The 24304-nt window shown below is 41.1% G+C and overlaps 1 protein-coding gene, 1 long non-coding RNA gene and 1 pseudogene across 2 annotated transcripts; all 3 read left to right on the plus strand.

The window, feature by feature from the left end:
• The first annotated feature begins 3038 nt into the window (after nt 1–3038).
• Nucleotides 3039–3956, plus strand: LOC149398359 (G-type lectin S-receptor-like serine/threonine-protein kinase At4g27290 pseudogene; annotated as a pseudogene).
• LOC149398360 (G-type lectin S-receptor-like serine/threonine-protein kinase At4g27290) lies at nt 3111–10363 on the plus strand. Its single transcript, XM_089615767.1, has 3 exons — nt 3111–4334; nt 4473–4586; nt 10121–10363. Exons 1-3 carry the CDS (start codon nt 4025–4027, stop codon nt 10141–10143), a joined length of 447 nt encoding a protein of 148 aa, XP_089471893.1. The 5' UTR covers nt 3111–4024; the 3' UTR covers nt 10144–10363.
• Nucleotides 7466–8765, plus strand: LOC149398361 (uncharacterized). Its single transcript, XR_016297217.1, has 2 exons — nt 7466–7754; nt 8262–8765. It is a non-coding gene; the product is annotated as an uncharacterized LOC149398361 (long non-coding RNA).
• Nucleotides 10364–24304: the final 13941 nt, after the last annotated feature.

The following is a 24304-nucleotide window of genomic DNA, read 5'->3' on the forward strand; positions in this document are numbered from 1 at the left end:
TCGAGGAGGTGGCGATGAGCGCACCGGTAACGCCGGGGCGGTCTAGGAGTTCGGCGAGCCTTCGAGCCGTGTCCTCTCGGACTGCGGCCTCGGGGTCATTCGCCGGGTCTCGGGGCTGGCTCTCGTTATCACGAGGTTGCCCTCCAAGACGACGCACGGGGCTTCGGAGGCCGCACCTCGAGCTCGTTGCTCGGGCGCCCACGGCGGTGGCGGGGCCATGACTCATCTCTCGAGAGTCGTAGAAGTGAGAAGAATACTGGTAGAGGGGATGTGTAGCCAAGGTCGAGAGATCCCCTCCTTCTAGCGCCAAAATGTTGTCGCTGTTTTTCGAACAACTATTTAGGAGTTAAAGGCGGTTAGACCCAAGGCCGGACCAAGTGGTCTCGCCTTGACTCGAGCGTGTCGGGCTTGGTATCCCAAGCCGTCCCTTAGCTGTTGGTGGTGTCAATCTCGTCCAGGCACCTGAAAAGCGAGCAGAAAGAGGTGTGAACTACAAAGGGGAAACAGAGGGGGTGCCTCTGTTTACCTCTCCGACGCTCAACATTAGTAGGATTGAGGTGGATATAGAGGGTTTAGAGGTGGTGAGAGGCCAAAGATGAGCGAAACGAGTGAAGTACGAGTTCGACAGCGTTTCGGGACTCAAAATTGGATTACCTTTGGGAGAGGGCATACCTCTCTATTTATAGGCGGCCAAGGGGTGTTTGGGGGGCCCTTTGGCCGAGTGAACACTTTGGGACGGCCATTGGCCGCCTGAAGGGTTGGGCCGGCCAATGGCCGAGTGAGCATTTTGCCATTGGTCGGCTGAAGGGTTGGGCCGGCCAATGGCCGAGGCAAGCTTTGAGCCGGCCATTGGTCGAGGCAAGCCCCTGAGCCGGCCAATGGCCGAGGCAAGCCTTGAGCCGGCCAATGGCCGAGGCAAGCCTTAGGCCGGCCATTGGCCGAGGCAAGCCTTGGGCCGGCCATTGGCCGAGTCAAGCCTTAGGGCCGGCCATTGGCCGAGGCAAGCCTTAGGGCCGGCCAATGGCCGAGGCAAGCCTTAGGGCCGGCCAATGGCCGAGGCAAGCCTTAGGGCCGGCCAATGGCCGAGGCAAGCCTTGAGCCGGCCAATGGACGAGGCAAGCCTCAGGGCCGGCCAATGGCCGAGGCAAGCCTCAGGGCCGGCCAATGGCCGAGGCAAACCTTGGGCCGGCTGTTGGCCGAGGCAAGCCCTTCTGCCGGCCGGGAGCTGGTCGTTGGCCGGCCGGGAGCTTGCCGGGCGGGACTTGGCTGGTCGGGAGCTTGCCGGACGGGACTTGGCCGACCGGGAGCTTACCGGACGGGACTTTGTTGGCCGGGAGGTGGCGTTGTGATTTTGCCCCTGTCGATCGTTGACGGGCCGACAACAAACTGCACAATTATTAACAACTATTAACTATAAATAGTTAGTAACGATTCTTAACTACACATTCTTGAATAAAAACCAGAAAATCATAAAATCAGAAATCTACTATCTGTTATTATCGACTATTTTGTGCTGTTTAAAAGAAAACACATTAGAAAACCATAAGAACCCAAAAATCTATCTACATTTATTATTGACTATTAACTGCGCTCATGTTGTTTCTGACCTCTATACGACTACAATTGTGAAGAGAGAGAGAGAGAGAGAGAGAGAGAGAGAGAGAGAGAGAGAGAGAGTTGCTAAGTGTTAGGAATCCCACATCGAAAGTGAATGAGAACTAACAAGAGCTTATAAATGTCATGAGTTACTCCTCTCATTACCAATAGATTTTGAGATGGAACCCCATGATACTTTCACATGGTATCAGAGCGGGGCCCAATTTCGAATGTGGGACCACCCGTGAATGTTCATTCTCACAAACTTCACGCTCCAGTTGTCCATCCTGGGCGTGAGGGGGGTGTATTAGAATGTCCCACATCGATTGGGTACTTGAGCAATGTGCTCCTTATAAGTGTTTGTCATCTCTCTACCCTTGAGCTAGCTTTTGAGTGTGAGTTAGACTCACACTTCTAACATGGTATCAGAGAGCTCATTAAGCCCAAACGGGTATCCGATCCAATCGTTGGGATTCGGCCCAAGATGAGCGAACGCAAAGAGCCGCCATCTTAAGGGGGCGTGTTAGGAATCCCACATCGAAAGTGAATGGGAACTAACAAGAGCTTATAAATGTATTGGGTTACTTCTCTCATTAACAATTGATTTTGAGATGGAACCCGTAATACTTTCACACTAAGCAAAAGAAAAAAAGCTTAGACAGAATTCAAAGTAAGTGATTAATTGCTAAACAAAATTATGTCAAATTTTGCCCATAGCTTTTTCTTACAAATAAGGAAATAAAGTCAATTACAATCATTTATTTAATTTCAGTAACACATTTATTTAATTTAAACAAATCGTATATATTAAAGAAGGATAAAAAGGAGATTTCAGCCTCTATTAATCGCTGCCATGTCAGCGTATAGCTAATAACCAAAATAAATTAAAACGTGGCCACAATAAAATTACCAATGTTTCAGTAGGCATAGTTAGTTACAATAATCATATTTTTATTTAATTTTTTTTTACATGTGTATAAAAAGTTATTCTAAACCCCTCACTTTTTTTATAAAAAAAATTAACCCGACATAAACTAGTGAGCTAATCTAGCTACCACTTGACGTAATATTCCTCTAAAAACCTTATTTACTGCTATACAGAGAGAGAGAGAGAGAGAGAGAGAGAGAGAGAGAGAGAGAGAGAGAGAGAGAGAGAGAGAGAATTTTTCTAGTACGACGTCTTGTATGACCGAATATTCTAATGTTCGATTTCGTCCACAAATTAACTGAACATGAGTTGGAAAGAATCTGAACACATATTTTTCAACATCCATCACTCTTTTCGTACTTCTCTTTAAAATTGGTGAAGTCAATACAAGTCTCTACAACACGACTCAGTGTCTTGCCGTATCCTCTAAGGCAACGTAGTATTTTTCAAGCGTTATATGTATATCACTAGACAAAAAAGAAATATAGTGATATACGAAAATTTTATGGCTTTAATGGCCTCTTCGTATTTTAAGCTCAGCTTTATTGTTTTCCTTCTTTTCCATGGATTTTCTAAAGCAACTAATTATCGCTTGAAGTCTTTTCAATCCATTAGTGATAATGGTAAGGGTAGTTTGGTTTCAAAGGAAGGAAATTTTGAGCTCGGTTTTTTCAACACTCAAGGCAATCCCGGCCGCCGGTTTGTCGGGATTTGGTTCAAGAAAATATCGACCCAAACCGTCGTTTGGGTCGCAAATCGATGCAATCCAATTTTAGGCTCCTCCGGTGTGTTGGCGATGAATAGCATGGGAGATCTCGTGCTCTTGAATCACAACAACAGTGTCATTTGGTCCACCAACTCGCCGAGACGAGCAAAGAGACCAGTCTTGGAGATTCTAGATTCGGGAAATCTCGTTCTGAGAGACGAGGACGATAAAAACTCCGAGGAAAATTACTTGTGGCAAAGCTTCGACTACCCTTCGGACACTTTATTGGCGGGAATGAAGATGGGGTGGGATTTGAGGAGGAACATTAAGCGTCGTCTATCGGCTTGGAGCAACGTGGACGACCCGTGTCCCGGAGATTTCACTTATGGAATCGAGTTTGACCCGAAGCTCCATACGTATCCGGAGGCCTATGTCCGAAAGGGCTCTTCAAAATTCTATCGAACCGGGCCTTGGAATGGGCTCCGTTTCAGCGGGTCACCGGAGCTCAAGCCAAACCCTCTCTATGGCTTCTATTTCGTCTATGATGAACAAGAAGTATATTACATGTACGATCTCAAGAACGCATCGGTTGTCTCGAGGATCGTGCGAGCGTTCGGCAATGTCTCACTTGGGTTGAATCCGATCAAACATGGAGAGCGTATTCAACGGTGCCTAGAGACCAATGCGACGAGTATGGAATTTGCGGGGCCAATGGAAAGTGCGTGATTGGAGATAATCCCGTGTGTCATTGCTTGAAGGGATTCAAGCCAAAATTTGAGAACAAATGGGATTTGATGGATTGGAACGATGGGTGCTTGAGAAATGAGCCTTTGACATGCCTTGAGGGGAAAGCTAAAGACAGGTTCGCTAGGTTTTCGGGATTGAAATTGCCCGATACTACGCGTTCTTGGGTCAACAAAACAATGAATCTCAAAGAATATAAGCTCAAATGTTTGAGTAACTGTTCTTGTACCGCGTATGCGAATTCAAATATTACGGGAAAAGGAAGCGGCTGCGTGATTTGGTTCGATGACCTCTTCGATATTAGAGAATTTCCCTCCGGAGGCCAAGATCTATTTATTCGGATGTCAAATTCCGAGATAGGTATGTTCTTAATTTTGTAATAGATTTTGAAAGGCCATAGTTCATTTTCATTTCTTCTTAATAGGATTTGAAGACTTATTTTCTAACTATTTTTCTCTTTATTTTGGTTTGTTCATTTAAAAAATACCGAATAAAAAGATAAAGGTGAAGCCAAGCAGAGAATGGTTATAATAGTCTCAAGCATCGGTGGATTTTCTGGGATTGCTGTCTTATCACTATTGTACTGCATTTTCAAGAGGAAAGGCTTTCAAGGTTAAGGATTCTTATTCTATTTTCCTTTAACATATTCATCAGAAAGAAAAAAGAAAATAAAAAATATTCAGTATTACCTTTTTTTTCATGAATAATTAAGACTAGTCAACATATGATGTCTCTGGGCTCATGACTCTGGTCTGGGCACAAGATATGAATTTTTATGACAGCCACAAAAAGTCCAAAACAAAGAAAGTATAGAAGACTATGGCTTGGAATAAGTCAATAAGTGCGACAAAATATCAAACGCATTTTTTCCTTCTATTTTTTCTTATATGTGGCTGAAATTGTTTTTCTGTCCTCCACGAATTCGTATATTGATTTCACTGCTACAATTAAAGTTACAATTTTGGATTATTGTGTGACTTTAATACCAAATATTTCTTAATATAAGAATTGTTTGGTCAATTTGATTACCAACAATAACGGCTTTAAAAATAATTGATCAAATAAGCATCCGCTCTTATCTCTCTATTATTGTGTGTATTGCTATATCCAATTTAGTCCTCTATTATTGTGTATATACTATTTACTCCTCTATTATTGTGTATATACTATTTAGTTCTCTAAAATTGGCACATATCTAAGCCCAATATTTATGACCTTATTTTAGTTATTTATTTGGAGATGAACATCTCTAAGATTAAATTTTGACAAAAAATATTTTTTATAGAAAAATAATATATGATTAATACAAGTGCGTGTTATCATAAAATTAAATATTTTGTGACCAAATATTATCACAAAGTACTCGGCTTTGTGACAACATTATTATAAAGTTATCATAGATTCGTCCAAATTTACTCATCGAGTACAGCTATTTTTCTTATTTATTCCGTGCGATGAGTAGAGTTGTACACAGCCCATATATGTACCATAAACTTAAAGATCTACCTTGAGTATTGAGTTTTTTTAGTCACGTTTGTGTTTATTTAGATTACCGAGAACGATCGGTTGAGCTTGCAGTATAAAACATGCATAAACAAGTTTATCCGCCTTGCACGCAAAAGACCGAACGAAGATGGCAAATATAGGTGTCCTTCCAAGTCTTGTAACAATGTGAGATGACATGATATTGGGGTCGTAAGGTCGCACCTCAAATCAAGAGGTTTACCCTAACTACACTGAATGGTATCATCAAGACGAGCGTCTTGACATTATCCAAGAAGAAACGGCCATCAGAACTGATCAAAGAGACGTAGGAGGATTGCACGATGCTCTGCATGATATCATGGATCATGAAGATTTTGATGATCTTGCGGATCCAACCCCGAGCGAGGTGCCTGCAGAAGATCAAGTGGATGACCTCTTCGCAGAGTTAGAAGCAGAATTGTACCTTGGATGCAAAGAATTTTTGTCTTTGTCGTTCTTGGTTTCGTTGGTGCACATCAAAATCACAAACCATTGGACGAACAAGTCATTCACTGAAATTTGAAGTTCCTGAGGAAGTCTCATCCAGCTGGTAACCGAATTCCAGAAAAGAAATATGAAGAACTTCGACATGGGTAAGAGATGATCGATGTTTGTAACAACGATTGTGTCTTGTTCCAAAAAGATCTCGACAAAGCTGATGTCTGCCTAGTTTGCAACGACAACATTGAAGATTCATGTGAAAAAAATATCAAAAAAGATACTGCAATACTTCCCCCCTAAAAGATCGAACAAAGAAGTTGTATGTATGTCGACGTACGTCGCTTGAAGTGCATTGGCACGATAGAAAGATTGTCCGTGAAGAAGGCATTCTGCGACATCCTGCTGATGGAATGACGTGGAAGAATCTAGATAAGAGATACCCAGATTTTGATGCAGAGTCACGAAAACGTTTGGTTTAGACTCGCTTTTGATGAGTTCAACCCGTTTAAAGAAATGAATTTAGCGTATAGCATATGGCCAGTGGTACTAATAGCGTATAATTTGCCGCCTTGGTTGTGCATGAACTTGGAGTACATGATGTTGACGCTTCTAATTCCAAGGGTGAGCTCACCCAGAAAGGTCATGGACGTGTTCTTGCAGCCTGTTGTTGAAGAGCTGAAAGAATTGTTAAAAATAAAGCTAAACCAGAAAGCTCTATCGCCGAAGCTTACGTTGTAGAAGAAGCTTTTAACGTTCGTTGCAAGGTATCTTGAAGATCAGAAAGATGATGCTGAAGATCAAGTCCTTGAACGCTCTGTTTTTTTATCTGAGTAGTGTGTGCCTTATGGGATGATGAACTCGATACCATTAGACGATAAACAGAGAGAGATGGCGGAGTGGTACATCTCTATCAACGGTACTGAAGTGGCTACAGACTGGGTGCTGAAGAAGAACACCATGAACACCCACTGTGAATCACAGCCACATCCCTTTGATAGACAACGCAACCACAACATAGAAAAAAAAACCAAAAACAATAGGACAACCCAATCTGTAGCTCCATCAAGATCGATTGTGAGTTTTGAACTTTCATCTCTGAAATTGATGCCAAGTTTATGATACAAGGAATCAACGCTGATTGAGAAGAGACCGAGGACGACGTGAGGCTTCCCACACTACCACAAAAAGGCTTTTAGAAGCGACAAAAGTTGCTTCCAAAGACCAAAAAGTCGCTTCTAATGGACCTTTAGAAGCAACATTAGAAGTGAAAAAGTCGCTTCTAAAGGTCAGTCGTTTCTAAAAATTAGAAGCAACACTTTTAGAAGCAACTTGTCGCTTTTAATCCCAAAAATCTGACGCTGAAAATGGCAGGAAAAGTTTAGAACGACATTAGAAGCGGATTATCGCTTCTAAATTTTTCCCGCCATTTAGTTTGAGAAGGTGGAAATGAGAGGGAGTTAATGAGCAATTAAAGAATTTTCGCTTCGTATAAATAAAAAATCAATTTCTTTTCTTCCTCATTTCTTCTTACCTTCTTCTCGATTTTTCTCTTCTTCTCCATCTTGCTCCGCGCGATTTCTGCAAGCACAAAGAAAAAAAAAATTTCCATCAACCATAACAAGAACGAAATCATCCGACCACCTTCTTCTTCAGTTCTTCCTCGCGCGCCAACCGAGCTCCACCGCGCGCGCCGTGGACGAGGAGAAGAATAGGCGGCCGTGTGACGCCGGCGGCTGAGGAAGAATAACAGCAACGGAAATAGGAGGTCGGCAAAGGACAGCTCCGATCGAAGCTCTTCACTCAGATCGATTCAAGGTAAAGTCTCATCTCTCAATTCCAATTTCTAGGGTTTCGGATTTGGGATTTTCGGATTTGATGGTTCTTGGGTTTGATTTCGATGATGATGTTAGTGGGTGCTTGATTTATGTCCGTGTTTGATGATTTTGGTGATGAATCTCTTGTTATGATTTGTTGTTTGGTTGAACTCGGTTGTGTTTCTTTCTCGGCGCCTCTGTTGGTTCGAGTATGTAATGATTGAATTTGGGGTTTTTGGATTTCAAGGTTGTTTGGTGAAATTGATCTATAATTGACGTTGTTTGGGCTCGGTTTGTACTGTTTTGAACTCAAAATTTTGGATTGTTTGTGTTTGGAATCTCTAACTGATCTGGGCGTGAATTTGAAACCGAAATAATATGAGAAATCAGTGTTTTGAATTGTGAGAATTGATATTGTTTTTCCAGTTTTGATATTTGGATTTAATGGTTGTTCTTGTTGGTCTGCGTGTGAGTGTGATTTTCGAGAATTTATGGTCGTTTTTGGTAGCTGCACGGGGGTCGGGGCAGCGGGTTCGGGACGGTGAAGGCGCTGCCCGAGGAATGACGGAGCTGCTGCACGAGCGTCGACGAGGCGAGGCCGGACGAGACCGAGAGAACGTCGTGTGGATAACGACGTATCGGTTTTGGCTCGGAGAACCGCGAGTGTCCGTTTAGAGTTTTGTGAGTCGGGAGTTTTTCCGAGTCTCGACTCGAGTTATTATGACGTTTAAGTTATTTTGTAGGAGTTATTTCAGTTTGGCACGTTATTAAATTTTGAAGTCGGTTTCGATGTAAGTCGTAAAAAGAGGAAAAAAAAAGATCAGCTTATTATTCGAAGCTCGTTTATAGATTTCAAGAATTAAGACTCGACTTTGATTTTATGTTTGATTTCTCGGTTTGCTCGAGCTTAGTGTTAAGAGGATTGGAAATTTTTCTTTGAAATTTGTAAACTTATTCAGTTGTTCTCGTTTGATCAAGATGAAAACTCGTAATAAAGATTTTGGATTTTAAATTGGATTTATTTTACGAGTTATATGAGAAAAGTCGTTATCGGAACTAGAATCTTGAACTAGTTGATGTGGAGCAGTGGCTTATAACTTGTTTGACGTTGTCGTTAAGACTCATTGTTAGAATCTCATCGCGTGTCTCGATTTATTCAGTGACATCTAGCTTCCCGTAGCATAAGGGAGTAACATCAAAGAAATTAGAATTTATTTTGGATTTCCCGTTTGGTTTTATTTGTGATATTTATTGACAAGTTGAAATATGAGAACTTATTGACTTGTTGAGCGAGTTCTGAAGAGTTCACAAGTAAGAAACGGAAATGTGAATTTGAGACTCGAGTTTGAAATAATTATTGAAATTCAAACTCGAATTGTTTTGATACATGATTCTCGATCTTAGTCCGAGTTAAGTGATAGGAAATCGGAAATTTCCTTGAATTATAATTTTCGTGCTTTATTTTCGTTTGATCGAAGATCGTGGATTTTCCGTTCGAGTTTACTTGTTCTCATATCGTTTGTTTGTATTTTTTTTTTTTATTCTGAGGACTTAGATTCTTATAGTTGGATATGGCTTGGGTCCTACGATTTTTAAATCGTACGTTTGAGCTTCAGTATTGTGGAATACTCATAGGATTCCGATTCAATATCGGTTTGATTTATCGTGATAGGACTCGAGACTGAAAGTCGTTTAAAGGGTTCACGGTGTAAGTGAACGTCTGAATTCTCGGTTTTAGTGAACGTTTGGGTTCACGAAGCGAGCGAACGTCTCGTGGACGAGCGACATAGACGCTTAATCTCGAGGTAGGTTATTATAACCCTTCTCTCTTGATTTATGGTTTGGCCTCAAGTATATATTATTTTCGAAATGAAAATGTTTGTGAACGTGCCACGAAACCTAGAATCGTTTTCAAAATGTGGCGGAACTTCAACTCGGGATATCCGATAATGGAGTTGAAAATATTTTCGATATTATACATATATCCCGTATTTACGAAATGAAATGTTTCGTATATCCTGGATAGCCGGTTTCACACACACACACACACACATGTTTACGATGCGGAGAGTGCACCTTGCTCTGATCAAAGGACTGCCACGGGTTAAGTTGGCAGGGCGGCTCAGGAGATAGTACACGTTTAGATGTATCTAGAAACACGATTTAAATTTATGTTATTTATATTTCTGCAATTTACATTTCTGCAAGGTATACTTGTACGTGTATGGTGATTTACTCGTGACAAGAATATTATTATTATAAAGTGAACATTATTTTTTGAAAATCTTTTTAAAAATCAAATCATTACTATAGCACCTACTGAGCATCAGGCTCACCCCTATTTCTTCAAAATTTTCTTATAATCAGGTTGTGAGAAGAAGAAGGGTTAGGATGATCTCGGGGTTAAGTGTGGTCAAGAGTTTGAAGGTTTTCGCTGGATAGACTATTAAGTGTCAAAGGTTTATTTTATTTTCGTTTTCTTTCTTTTATCTTTGGACTTGTAAAGTAAATAACTGAGTATGCACCGTGTAATAGTTTTGTAAAGTTTATTAGTGTTTAATTATATTCAATAATCACACCCCATTTTCCCGGGGCGTGACACTATGTGATATAGACAAAACTTATTGATGAAGTACTAAGTTATGAAGATGCCATGAACAACTTTGTGAAGATCTCATAGATATGGAATTTATGTACAAGATTGCTGAAATGTAATGTATATCACCTCATGCTTTATTCCTTGGAATGTGAATAAATGATCTGGCCAGTGACCAAATTGAGTCATGACTCTTTTGGATGAATCAATGTGACTTGTTAGCTCCTCGTCAATACATTGTTTCTAACTTATTCACAAGTGACAAAGGAGTTGAGGAAATAACAACTAGAAGGGTAAACATAGATAATATTCAATGGATCCACTCATCACAATTAAGTAGAATTTTAAGTAGAAAACATATTCATTTGAACCGAGAGATTTTCAGTGTCAACTCTTTAGTGGAGTCAGTTGACATTAAATTAGAACTTGGAAAAGGTTTGTGAACTTTTGTGTCCAAGCATGCTAGCTCAAGCTTTGTTCATTTGGATCCATGAGGTCACTATCACAAGTCATTAGAGTAGGATTTGTTAAACTAATAAGCTAAGTTAAAACAAGTTCAAGTGTTGAACTAGACGAATTTTACGAAATTGTCTAAAGGGTAATTTTGTCCTAAGGACATAAGATGGTATAAATGTCAACATAAGATTTTGGACATTTTCATATGATGACAATGTAAATTGATCCACACGGCCAACATTGAGTTTTGGGTCTTGAACAAATAAAAAAACATTTACAAGCTTGTTCTAGAGGACAAAACCGTGGCCATCATCAAGAGAAGATGAAATTATTTTGTGCATTGATGTATGAAGATACTTGCCAAAAGGAAAAAGATGAAACAAATTTATAACATGAAGCTATGATAGTGGACGGCCAAGTATAGGAAAAAGGAAACAAATTTCCAACCTTGGTATTATTATGATAGGAATGGGAAATAAAGATTGTGCTCATGAATATGTGATATTCGATAGAAAAGAGGAAACTACCTCTTCAAGGTAATCTCTCCTCCTATAAATACCACACCTTATTCACAATGTTGAAATAAGTTTTTGAGATTGAGAGCTTCTCTCTCTCTCTCTCTCTCTCTCTCTCTCTCTCTCTCTCTCTCTCTCTCTCTCTCTCTCTCTTCTTGCTCTTTTGTTTTGGCACCTAGGTCCTCATTAGACCTAGCATTTTGTATTAGCTCTTAGGCTCTAAGACTAGTTCTTGAGTCATTGTGTTTAATAGTGCCCATACACTAAATCTTTTCTAAACTCGAAGACTCTAGTGGTAGAAACTATCGTGGTTACTCGGATTCAAGAAAACACGAAGGAGACAAGCTAAGTGGGGAGACGAGCGATTCAACCTTTCCAAAGGCTTCTCAACACTCAAGCTTCAAACGAGGTTGGTACCGAGTAAAAACTCTTTATAGTTTTTAATTTTAAATTATATGTTCATGCACTTTGTCTAGGTAGTAAAATCGTTTTACATGTTTCAAAGAATTTTATCCGCCGCTTGCTAGAAGCGATAAATTATTCTTAATCCTAGATCTATTCCAACAACCGAGTGATCCAAAGCCTCATCCGTCGCCCACAACACCGCAGTCTCAGACAACGCCGCTTCCAGCTATGAGAGGGCTGATGATCAGACTACACAAACTTCTGTAGAACACCATCGAGATTTTCCTAGCGGCACCGCAAGAGGAAGGAGATGCATAAGAGGATCACAAGCGATGGAGATGTTATTTCCCAATAGGGGCAAGAAAGAGCATTAGTCCCGACTAAAACTTTATTTTTTATGCTACTTTACATGAAAATTTTGAATTTATAATATTTTCTATTTCGTTTTATAAATGATATATTTTCTATTTCAAATTTCTATTCCGATTTATAATATTATCGAATTTATTTTATTTATATATATATATATATATATATATATATATATTTCAAAATATAAATAAAAAAGATAAATAATTATAATGGTTGCGACTTTGTCACATCCAAAACGCATGAAACGGCTTTGGATACAACGCGGGTAGCAGATTTGTCGCATCCAAAACTCTAAAATCCCACCAAATGAGGTTTGACAGAACTGAGATGAATGTGACTAGTCGCATATGGATGCAATTAGTCGCATCTATAGTCGACAATATCGGACCAAAAGATGCGACTTTTGGATGTGACTTTGTCGCATACAAATAATTTTTCGATGCGACTTTTTGAGCTTTGGATGCGACAAAAGTCGCATCCAATAGCCCTTATTTGTCATAGTGACCATTTGGCTATCACTTATTGTCGCATCCAAAAGCCTGTATTTGTCATAGTATAACCATTTGGCTGTCACTTATCAAAAATAAACCAAAACTAAAAATTTGACAAGTCTATTACTAAATAAATGTAAAAAGACTATAATACGCTTAATGAAATCTGTCACAAAAGTGAAGAATTTCTCGACACATTTCGTGACATGTCTTCAATTTCGTGGCACGCGCGTTTCGTGATAGATCCTATCACGAAATTAGAAAATTTTTGTGACTGATCTGTCACGAAATTTTACGGATTTACTATCAACCAGTGCGATAACAGATATCATAAACTGGAAGTGATTAATGCATTAGACACAACATATATATATGGAAAGAGGATAGAAACAAACACATATTCGCTGGAGCAAAAGAGTAAAACCAGAAGCAAATACTTAAAAAAAACATACATGCCAATACACAAACTAAATAAATTTCCTTAAATCGACCATATTTATGTATATACAGCTAGTCACAATAATCTAAAAGCAAAAGGTTTATCATCATCAACGTTATGACACTCCTGAAATCCATGTAACAGATAAAACCCACCCCAAAATAGGGTTGTATAGTGATTTCATTTCTAACTTAATATAAAGTCCATTTCACGGATCACGTCCCTGGATCGCCAATCCACTTTTTTTTGTCTCCACTTTGACCTAATAAATATCAAAATCACAAACTTCATTAAACTATATCACTCTTGCAGAGTAATTAATTGTATATTTCTACATCTGAAACAAAAAATTATCACAAAAATATATTTTTTCTTGACCAGAAAGAAAAGGGCTCAAGTACGATAAGAAATGGAATCAAACTTTACCCCACTTGGATAGACGATAACATTAAGAACATAACTCAAATACTGAAAAATTAGGGTACTATAAAATTGGAAGAAAAAGCATGTTAAAATATTGATTTTAGATGTTCATAAACATTATAGTTACTCACCCTCTGCTACCTGGGTTTTTACTAGACTTGTACGGGAAGCGAGAGTGCTTCAGCGGCGACGGATACAGAAAATCTAGAAGCTGCGGCGGCTCTGCTTCTCCGGAGATCAAGCTGCCAGAGCGGTCTTCTCGAATTTGATCTCCGTTCTGTAGCGTTTATTCCCTGTTTTCACAACAGATGCAGACGAATCTTGAAACGCAAGTAACGGTCTTCAACCTAAGAACTAATGCAAAACAATTAAATTGGACAAGACACATATTTACCCTGGTTCGATAAAATGATCTGCATCCAGCAACGAGTCCGATCCACTATCTTCTTGAACAATTACAAGCTTGCGTCGATTACAATCTTCTACAGAGAAATTCCCAATTCTAGGGTTCTTGAGAGAAATCTTTTCTAGAGATTTTCGAGAGGTAAGAGAGAGAGTAATGCAGTTCTATTTCTGTCTCACACACTCTAGGATACGAGTTTCTCTATTTATAAAACATAGAGAAACCGTTTACAAAGGGTAACTTAAGACTTAAGCTATCCTGCTGTTGACGTGCACACAAAAACTGTGAACTAGCAGACATCACTCTTGAGCCAAGGGTTGATATTCAACTTGACTGAAGCAATAAGATCAATACCTCACAATTCTCCACCTTGAGCTTACTTCTTCTTCAACCTTGCTAGTGGATCAGACTCGTTTGTACTCAGTTCCTTGAACTTCGGACCTTGATCAGCTTCAAGCAATGTGCAAATTTATTGCTTGGAACTGTCTTGGTCAACATATCAGCAGGGTTATCTTCAGTGGAAATCTTCTGAATCTTTACCTCACCTCCATTTATGATGTCGCAAACAAAATGCATCTTCACATCAATATGCTTTGACCTCTCATGAAAAACTTGATGCTTTGACAGATGAATCGCACTTTGACTGTCACAATTACTGTGACTTGATTCTGTTTCATTCCCAACTCAGCAACTAACCCTTTCATCCAAATGGCCTCCTTAATTGCCTCAGTTATGGCCATATACTCAGATTCAGTTGTGGATAAGGCCACAACAGACTGTAGGTTAGACTTCCAACTCACTGCTCCACCACACACAGTGAACACATATCCAGTGAGAGATTTCCTTGTGTCCAAACTCCCTGCATAATCTGAGTCAACATAGCCTTCTACTTTGGCATCTTCTTCATTGCATCTTCTATAAATGATTCCTGTATCCAGAGTTCCTTTTAGGTATCTCAGGATCCATTTTACAGCTTGCCAATGCTCTTTTCCCAGTTCAGCCATGAATCTACTCACAACACTGACAACATGAGCCAGATCAGGCCTTGTGCAGATCATTGAGTACATTATGCTTCCAACTGCACTTGAGTATGGTATGTGGATCATCTCCAGCTTTTCTTCATCTGTTATAGGTTTCTGTGTGACAGACAACTTGAAATGCTGGGCCAAAGGGGTTAGAACAGTTTTTGAAGAAGACATATCAAATTTTTCATCCACTTTGTTCAGATAACCATGTTGATGAAGGTATAGAATTCCATTTATTCTATCTCTTCTGATTTCCATGCCTAGAATTTTCTTAGCAGGGCCAAGGTCTTTCATTTGAAAAACATCATTCAATTTGTTTTTCAACTGATCAATCTCAGCCTTGCTGTGGCAAATTATTAGCATGTCATCAACATAAAACAAAAGGTAAATTATTTGATTTTGAGTAAGCCTTTTCAGATAAACACACAAATCATAAGAACTTCTCCTATAACCATTTGAGATCATGAAATTATCAAACTTTAGATACCACTGCCGTGGAGATTGTTTCAAACCATACAAAGATTTTTTCAAAAGACAGACTTTGTTTTCATTTTTGATGAACCTTTCAGGCTGTGACATGTAAATGGTTTCATCCAAATCACCAAAGAGAAAAGCATTTTTAACATCAAGTTGTTCAAGTTCCAAGTCATTTTGAGCAACAAAAGCTAGGAGAGTCCTTATAGATCCGTGTTTAACAACAGGAGAGTAAATTTCATGGAAATCTATGTCTTCCTTTTGAGTAAAACCTTTAGCTACAAGCCTAGCTTTGTATCTAGGTTTCTCTACCCCTGAAATTCCTTCCTTTATTTTGAAAATCCACTTGGACCCTACAAGTTTTCGGTTTTTAGGTTTGTCAACTAGGATCCAAGTCTGATTTTCATTTAAGGAGTCAATTTCATCTTGCATAACAGATTTCCATTTGTGACTATGATGGCCTAGTATAGCTTCTCTATAGGTTCTAGGTTCTTCTTGGAGAACATCAGAACCTATTGAGAGTGCATAGGCAATAATGTCAGCATAGCCATACCTGGTTGGAGCTCTGTGGATCCTTCTGGCTCTGTCTCTGGTGAGTTGATAGTCTTCATCAACTCCTTCTTCAGGGTATTCTTGGTTAGCTTCATTTTCATTTTGTTGGCCAATTTCTAGTTCTTGATCCTGTGGAAGATGAACTTGCTGGCCAAGTACTTGTTCCTGTTGAGGTTGTTCTTCATTTTAAATCTCCACCTCAATGTTAACACCTGGTACTTGGTCTTCAGTGACTTCCAAGGATCATAAATCCTTGTCTGCTTGCCTTCCAAGAAAATCACTTTCATTGAAAGTGACATCCCTGCTTATCAGAGATTTTCTATGTCCTTGTTCCACACACCAGAGCTTGTATCCCTTCACTCCAATAGGGTAGCCTATGAATATGCACTTCAAAGCCCTTGCATCTAGTTTTCCATGTTTGACGTGTGCATATGATGTACATCCAAAAACTTTCAATCTAGAGTAATCAGTCTTATGGTTAGTCCATAATTGCATAGGAGTTTTGAAGTTCAGAACAGTTGAGGGACATCGATTGATAAGGTAACATGCAGTGGCTACAGCTTCTGGCCAAAAAGATTTAGGCAACCTAGCATGGATCAATATACATCTTACTCTTTCTAAGATAGTTCTATTGTACCTCTCAGCCACAGTTAAATGTCTTTGTATGCCATTTTCCCTGCAAAACTGGTTAAACTCTTCTGATACATACTCAAGGCCATTATCAATTCTAATTTTCTTTACCTTGTTACCAGTTTGATTTTCTGTCATGGTCTTCCATTCCTTGAATGTCTGAAAAGCCTCATTCTTGTGCTTGATGATGTAGACCCAAGACCTTCTTGAGTAATCATCAATTATTGTCATGAAGTATCAGCTGCCACCATGAGAGTTGACTCTTGATGGTTCCCACAGATTTGAATGTATGTACTCAAGCCTTTCTTGAGTTCTATGAACTGCCTGATTGAAACTCAGCCTGTGTGCTTTTCCTTGAACGCATTCTTCACAAAACTTGAGCTTTCCCAGCTTATCAGTATCAAACAAACCTTGCTTTGACAATTCAAGAATAGTTTTCTCACTAACATGTCCTAATCTCAAATGCCACAAATTTGATTTTTCAGAAAAAAAATATGGGCAGTAGGATTAGCATTTCCTGTAACAGTGTTTCCAACAAGATGGTATAGACCATGATTCCATCTACCTCTTATGACAACAGAGTTACCTTTAGATACATCAAGGATACCCTTTTCTGACTTTCCATGAAAAACCTTGTTTGTCAAGGGTACCTAAAGAGATCAGGTTTCTTTTGAGATCAGGGATATACCCGACATTCTGTAGAATTCTGTCAATGCCATCGAACATTTTAATCTTGATTTTCCCATGACCAAGGACTTTACATGCCATATTATTTCTGAGAAGAACTGTTCCTCCATCTTCCATGGCAATATCTTCAAACCAGTCTTGTCTGGGACATATATGATAAGTGCACCCAATATCTAGGATCCAATCTTGGGAGGATTCTTGATCAGAGACATTTAGCAGTTCAGCTGCTCCAAGATCTCGTTCAGCCAAAGCCATTTCACCTTCCTTTGCAATGTTTCCATTTCTTTCAGGACAGTTTTTTTTTTGTCCTTCTTTATGACAATGATAGCACTTGAAGGAGAAGGTTTTATCTCCAGACTCAGCAACTTTGGGTTTTTGACTGTTTTTCTGGTTATTTGAGTTCTTCTTCTTGTCCCATTTGCCTTTGACATTTAAGCCCTCAGCTTGAGTCTTGGTACCTGGTTTTGCCTCAAGTTCCTTTGATTTGAGAGCAGCTTGAACTTCCTCTAGGGAAATAGATTCTCTGCCATATTTCATTGCATCAACCAGATTAGAATAAGACTTAGGAAGAGCATTGAGAATGAGGATAGCCTGGTCTTCGTCATCTATTCCAACGTCGATATTAGCCAGATCAATTATGATCTTATTGAAATCATCCAGACTTTCGTTGATCGGCTTGTCTTCTTGAATTCTGAAAGCATAAAGCCTTCCCTTCAAATAGAGGTGATTTTGGAGAGACTTTGTCATGTATAATGATTCCAGTTTTGCCCAAATCGCCGCCGCAGATTTTTCTTTTGCGACTTCCCTCAGAACAGGATCACCTAGATGAAGAATCAGCGTGCTATAGGCGAGATCAAGGATGTCGGACTTCTCTGAAGCTGTGAGAGTCGCCGGCAAATCCTTTTCGCCTCTTAGGGCTTTGACGATCTTCATCTGAACCAGGATCGCTCGCATTCTTTGGCGCCACAGTGCAAAATCGCCTTTTCCATCGAAGCGATCAATCTTGATCTTCGTAAAACCCATCGTTCTTGATGGCTCTGATACCAATTGTAGCGTTTATTCCCTGTTTTCACAACAGAACCAGACGAATCTTTAAACGAAAGTAACGATCTTCAACCTAAGAACTAATGCAAAACAATTAAATTGGACAAGACACATATTTACCCTGGTTCGATCAAAATGATCTACATCCAGCAACGAGTCCGATCCACTATCTTCTTGAACAATTACAAGCTTGCTTCGATTACAATCTTCTACCGAGAAATTCCCAATTCTAGGGTTCTTGAGAGAAATCTTTTATAGAGATTTTTAAGAGGTAAGAGAGAGAGTAATGTAGTTCTATTTCTGTCTCACACACTCTAGGATACGAGTTTCTCTATTTATAAAACATAAAGAAACCGTTTACAAAGGGTAACTTAAGACTTAAGCTACCCTGCTGTTGACGTGCACACCAAAACTGTGAACCAGCAGACATCACTCTTGATCCAAGGGTTGATATTCAACTTGACTGAAGCAATAAGATCAACACCTCACACGTTCCAATCTGGAATGATTTTGCCACTACAGAGTGACAAAATTTGCTTCTTGTACATACATTAAATCCGTCAATATTTCATTTTTGGTTGATTTTTAGTAAGCGGTAGCCAAAAGGTAATATTTGTGTCAAAAGTAATATTTGTGTAGATGTCCTTTATAAATATGCGTAGCTTTGTCAATACGTAAGAGACACACTGAGTCCTTTATATCATGGTGAAAGTCATGGGTTTAAGTTTTCTCGGGATTTTTATAAGGAAATATAAGATAAATATGTCTTTTTTTAGTTAGCTCATATGATTTCTGAGTTTTGCATTCTGATTATTGTTCAATCTTTATTTATATAGCTTACTCATAAATATTCTACCCCTTTTTTTAATATTCTGCAGACCGTTATCATGTTGTTTAAGTAAGGTGTTTTAGATTTTTTGGCCATTGTTTGAGGAAATTGAGTCTAATCGTAGATGAAATTGGCTGATGTGTGTGGCATTGTTGTTGGTTGTGGTTATCGAAAGAGTTTCTCCTCTCAATTTTTAACGTTTGAGGTTCGGGAATTTGCTTTTGTTTGTGCACTGAAATGGGTTGATTTTGTTAGTTGTATGAGGTTCCGAATGAGTTCTACTGTTGTATTTGAGCTCCCTCTGTATTTGTTAGTTGCGAATTGTGTTAAAGTATCATTGGGTTCCATCTTAAAACCAATTGACAATAGGAGGAGTAACGCATGACCTTTATAAGGAGCACAAAGGATACATCCTCAGTCGATGTGGGACTTCCTGATACACCTCCATCACGCCCAAGATTGAATAATTAGTTCGTGAAGTTTGTAGAAACAGGTGGCCCAACATCGAGAATGGGGTTTGGCTCTGATACCATGTTAAAGTATCATGGGGTTTCATCTTAAAACCAATTGACAATAGGAATAGTAACCCATGACCTTTATAATGAGCACAAATGATACATCCCCAGTCGATGTGGGACTTCCTGATAAATTGGTCTCGAGTCTTGATAAAGCTTGGTCATATACATGTGCTCTCTCTCTCTCTCTCTCTCTCTCTCTCTCTCTCTCTCTCTCGAATTGTTGTGTTTTTCTATGGTTGATTACTGATTAAGATTTTGGTTGATGTCTTTGGAAGCATATAACCAAGTGTCTTATGACAAATCTGTGTAATCTGCCGGTCGAAGAGGCAAAGAATTTTACAATGGATTGATGGAGAAGCTTGACTTATACATGTAAAGCAGAGCAATGGTTCTTACTTTTTTTTTTTTTTTTTTCAATTTGCTCATGAGTATTGTAGCCTTGATTATGACATGATTTGCTTTCACAGCATTGAAAATAGGTTTAATTGTACAATGCACATTGTATTATGTATCCTTAATTTTGCATTAAGTCATAATCTGGGTATATTTACTTTTAAACAAATGATTGAACGTTCATTAATACACTTCCATTATCACTAATTCCAATGCTACGTCTAGTTAGTCATTTAGATTGAAGGTTTTTATTTTTTACTTTTATTATTATCATTTTTTTAATGAGCAATTTCAAACTCAAGATCAGTTCGCGTAAACTATTTGGGAATCAACTAGCTTTTTCTCTTTGAATTCCTGAGGATCTTTGGAGTTCCCCTGCGTGGAGTCACCTTCTTGGTAAGGTATGGAGGATTTATGCAACAAATGGCAGCAGCTTAATGTTACTGATGGTGAAGTGGAGGTGGTGTCTATTGGTGAAGACTTCCTGGAGGAAGGCCGATTAGAAGCGGACATGATTCTCCTTGGCAAGCTGATGACCGATAAGCCTTACAACGTGAGGGCTTTGAAATCGGTCGTCGAAAACTTGTGGAATGTCAAGAAAGGTATGGACATCATTGAGCTTCAGAACTCGGTGCTGAAATTTAGCTTTGGAAGCAGCGAGGAAAAAAGAAAGGTCCTGGATAATGAGCCTTGGCTCTTTGATAAGGCCCTTCTAAGCCTATCGGACCCGTCGACAGAGGAATGTGCTAGGTCGGGCTCCCCTATGACAACCTGTTTCTGGACTCAAATCCATGGTTTGCCTCTGATCGCAACTTCAGCGAGGCTGGGTGAGACTCTGGGAGGAAGGATTGGGAAGGTTCTCAAGGTCGATACAGATAAACGGGGGAGGATTCGAGATAGCTTCATTCGTGCTCGAATAGCCCTCGATATATCAAAATCGTTGCGTAGAGGCTTTCCTGTCCAATTGGGTGCCAAAGCTGACAAGATTTGGTGCGATTTGAAATACGAGAGACTTCCCCTGCTATGCTTCCACTGTGGTGTTATTGGACATCAATAGGACTCTTGTAACCAGAGTAACGCCCCGAAAGTGAAACCGGCTGAAGGCTTTGGCTACGGGAGCTTCTTGGCTGGGGTGACCCCCAATAGGCTTGCGGCCCCCGTCTTCCGAATCCCGGTGTGTGCTACTGATGGAAAAAGAAGAGGAGAGTCGCCGAGAATGTCATCTGGTGAACAAGCTAAGAAAGCATCGGCGAAAGATTCCCCGACGGCAGCGACCCCATCTGCCGGCCCTCATACTCAGAACCCACCGCCCTTTGTGGCGGTCCCTCAGACGAACCAGGCGTCGCAGCAGGAATCTCAGGCCACCCCGAACCCACAGATGAACCAGGTTCCGATGGCGAAGACCCAAGCCCCCCCGAACTTGGCCCCTTCGGGATCTGTGCCAACTTGCTCTGCCACGGCGGCCTGGACCTTGGGAATGAAGACTATCCCTTCCCCGACCGTTGGAAAGACACCCATACCTCGAGAAGCTGCGGAGTCTAGGGCAGCGGCAGAGATCCCCTCACCTGAGAGCTTTCCCACTCCCACGCTCGAGACCTCCTCGACTGGCGGAATCCCCCCAAGTCCCAAGATTTTTTCTGCGTTTAAGAAAGGAACTGGGGAACGTGTGGGTAAAAGAAAAATGATGGGGCCCACTCCGAAAAAAATTATGAGTAGTTTGATAAAGGAGAAAATGGAGGTTTTTTCGGCTCATTCTCTTCCTGGACCGGGCTTTTTGCCTAAAACTTCTCCTCTGCCTGGGCCTGAAGGTCGGGTTGGGCCTCCCCGTTTCCAGCCCAATTCTGATTGGCTTCCCCACCCAAAGGAGCTGGGCCCCCTGCACATGAAAGTACCGTGCGATAATCTCTCCCCTTTCCAATTATCGATTACCCCCTCCACTACGAGAGTTCCCTGTGATGCGGCCAAGGTCCCAGCTTCCCCGGCGACGAGGGGTGATCCTATTCCGGTGGTGGCTAACCTTGGTGGCTGCTCCACCACGATGAACGCTGATGACCGTGAGGGGAATGTACGTCAGGAAAGGCTGGATTTGGCTTGTGTCCCGAGGCCTGAGCGCACGACGTGGAAAAAGAGGGCCAGAGTTAACAATCCTGTTCTGGGTGTGGGTAATGGGGTTTCTATTCCTACCCAGAATATTACCACTCATGAGGACTCCGGGAATGAGGATTCCGTCCCCAAAGCGGCCAAGAGGAGATGTCTTACCACTCCGACTGACGATGAAAAGAAGTCGGCCCCCGAGCCCAATCACCACGCGCCTTTGGCTCTTGTTTCCACTGAGAGGCTGTCACAAGAGCCGTCTGTTAATGCCCCGCACAACTCCTCGGTCGCTGCTGTTTCTGTTAAACTGGATTCGGCTGAGACAATTTTGACTTTTGAAGTGGCGCCCCGCAGTGATGAGGGCCGCCGAGCGCAATGAGGTCCTTATTTTGGAACGTCCAGGGGTTGGGTAACCCCGGGACGAAGGGAGCGCTCCTGTCGTACTCTCTTAAGTTTAATCTCGATTTGATCTTCTTATCGGAAACCAAACTTAAGAAGAGGTCGGCTGAGAGCGTTCGTGCTATGTTAGGTTTCGAGAATTGTTTTGTGGTGGAGCGTGTGGGGCTGAGTGGCGGCCTTATGCTTTTGTGGAGGGATACGATTCAATTCTCTCTTGGATCATATTCGCGTTTTCATATTGAAGGTTTTGTTCGTGATGAAGGGATCCGGTGGCGTCTAACCTTAAACACTCGTGGGATCTAATTCGCCGAGTTATGGCCTCGTTTTATGGGCCGTGGCTTATCGGAGGAGATCTTAACGAGATTGCGGATCCTTGTGAGCTTAGCGACGGGAGGAGTAGGGATGGGTATCTCATTGACGCGTTCCGGCATATGCTTGATGATTGTGAGTTAGAGGACTTGGGCTTTGAAAGGGCTGACTTTACTTGGCGGCGTAGTGCAGCTCGGGATAGTGCGGAAGGGAGAATTGATAGATGCCTAGCCAATGCGGAGTGGAAGGGCTGGTTCCCTTTGGCTAAGATCTTCCACCTTGAGTATTGGCACTCGGACCATCGGCCGCTTCTTCTCGCGTCCGAGGAGGCCAAGTCTTATATCCTAATGAAGCCTAGACGCTTTTACTTTGAGGAAGTGTGGTGCGACGAAGATAAGTGCAAAGCTATTATCCAGAAAGAGTGGGAAGTCGGGGGTGTTACATGCGACTCTCGAGCTCTTCTTGACGCTCTCCGAAGATGCAAGATAAGTCTTGGGCGGTGGAATGGTGGCAAGAACTTAGAGCTAAAGAGGAAGATTGAAAGACAAAAGCTTATTGTGGAGCGTGCCGGGGATAATCGATGTGGGGTGTCACGGGGTGACCTGGGACGTGAACAACGGCGTCTTGACGGGCTCATTGAGAAAGAGGAACTGTATTGGAGGCAACGTAGTCGAATGGTGTGGATGAAATGTGGCGACAAAAACTCGAATTTGTTTCATCGGAGGGCGACCACGAGGAAGAAAAGGAACGGTATCCGGGGCCTATTCGATGAAACCGGGACTTGGAAAGTTGGAGATGTATCGATTGCGGAAGTTATCTCTTCCTATTTCGTCAACATCTTTACTTCTTCGAATCCCGATCCTGCTTGTATCGCGAGGGCTTTAGAAGGTGTGGATACAAGGGTTACCCCGGCTATGAATAATCATCTTCTCAGCCCGTTCGACGCTACCGAGGTGAAGACGGCTCTTTTCTCCATGGGCCCCATTAAAGCCCTGGGGTGTGATGGCTTTCCGGCCCTCTTCTACCAAAAGAATTGGGCAGTGGTTGGAGAGCATGTCACCGCGGTGTGCTTGGGCATTCTCAACGACGGGCTGCCAGTCACGGACCTAAACGACACTATCATCACTCTTATTCCCAAAGTCGACAAACCCTCTAAGGTGAATGATTTTCGTCCTATAAGTCTGTGCAATGTTATTTATAAAGCGGTTTCAAAATGCCTTGTTTCTCGCTTGAAGGTGCATATGGACAAAGTTATCTCGGAGAACCAAGGTGCCTTCGTGGGTGGCCGGCAAATTTTTGATAATGTGATGGTTTGTTTTGAAGGAATCCACACGATGAAGAGTGGCCGCTTCCGGAACGGAAATTTTGCTGCTCTAAAAATTGATATGGCTAAAGCCTACGACCGGGTGGAGTGGGTCTTCATTGAGAAGATGATGTTGAAGCTAGGCTTCGATCCGTTATGGGTGGAGAAAATCATGCGGTGCGTCACGTCGGTGA

Source organism: Urtica dioica, chromosome 5 (assembly GCF_054948205.1).
Source record: "Urtica dioica subsp. dioica isolate 48M chromosome 5, U.dioica_male_clone48M_v1_H2, whole genome shotgun sequence".
In the NCBI taxonomy this organism is placed as follows: domain Eukaryota; kingdom Viridiplantae; phylum Streptophyta; class Magnoliopsida; order Rosales; family Urticaceae; genus Urtica; species Urtica dioica.

What these genes read in the sequence shown, in the direction of transcription:
- LOC149398360 (XM_089615767.1), top strand. Translation starts at nt 4,025, where the DNA reads ATGGATTGGAACGATGGGTGCTTGAGAAATGAGCCTTTGACATGCCTT. An exon ending in GATGTCAAATTCCGAGATAG is followed by an intron (nt 4,335 to 4,472) that starts GTATGTTCTTAA and finishes CCGAATAAAAAG; the next exon opens with ATAAAGGTGAAGCCAAGCAG. An exon ending in CAAGAGGAAAGGCTTTCAAG is followed by an intron (nt 4,587 to 10,120) that starts GTTAAGGATTCT and finishes TCTTATAATCAG; the next exon opens with GTTGTGAGAAGAAGAAGGGT.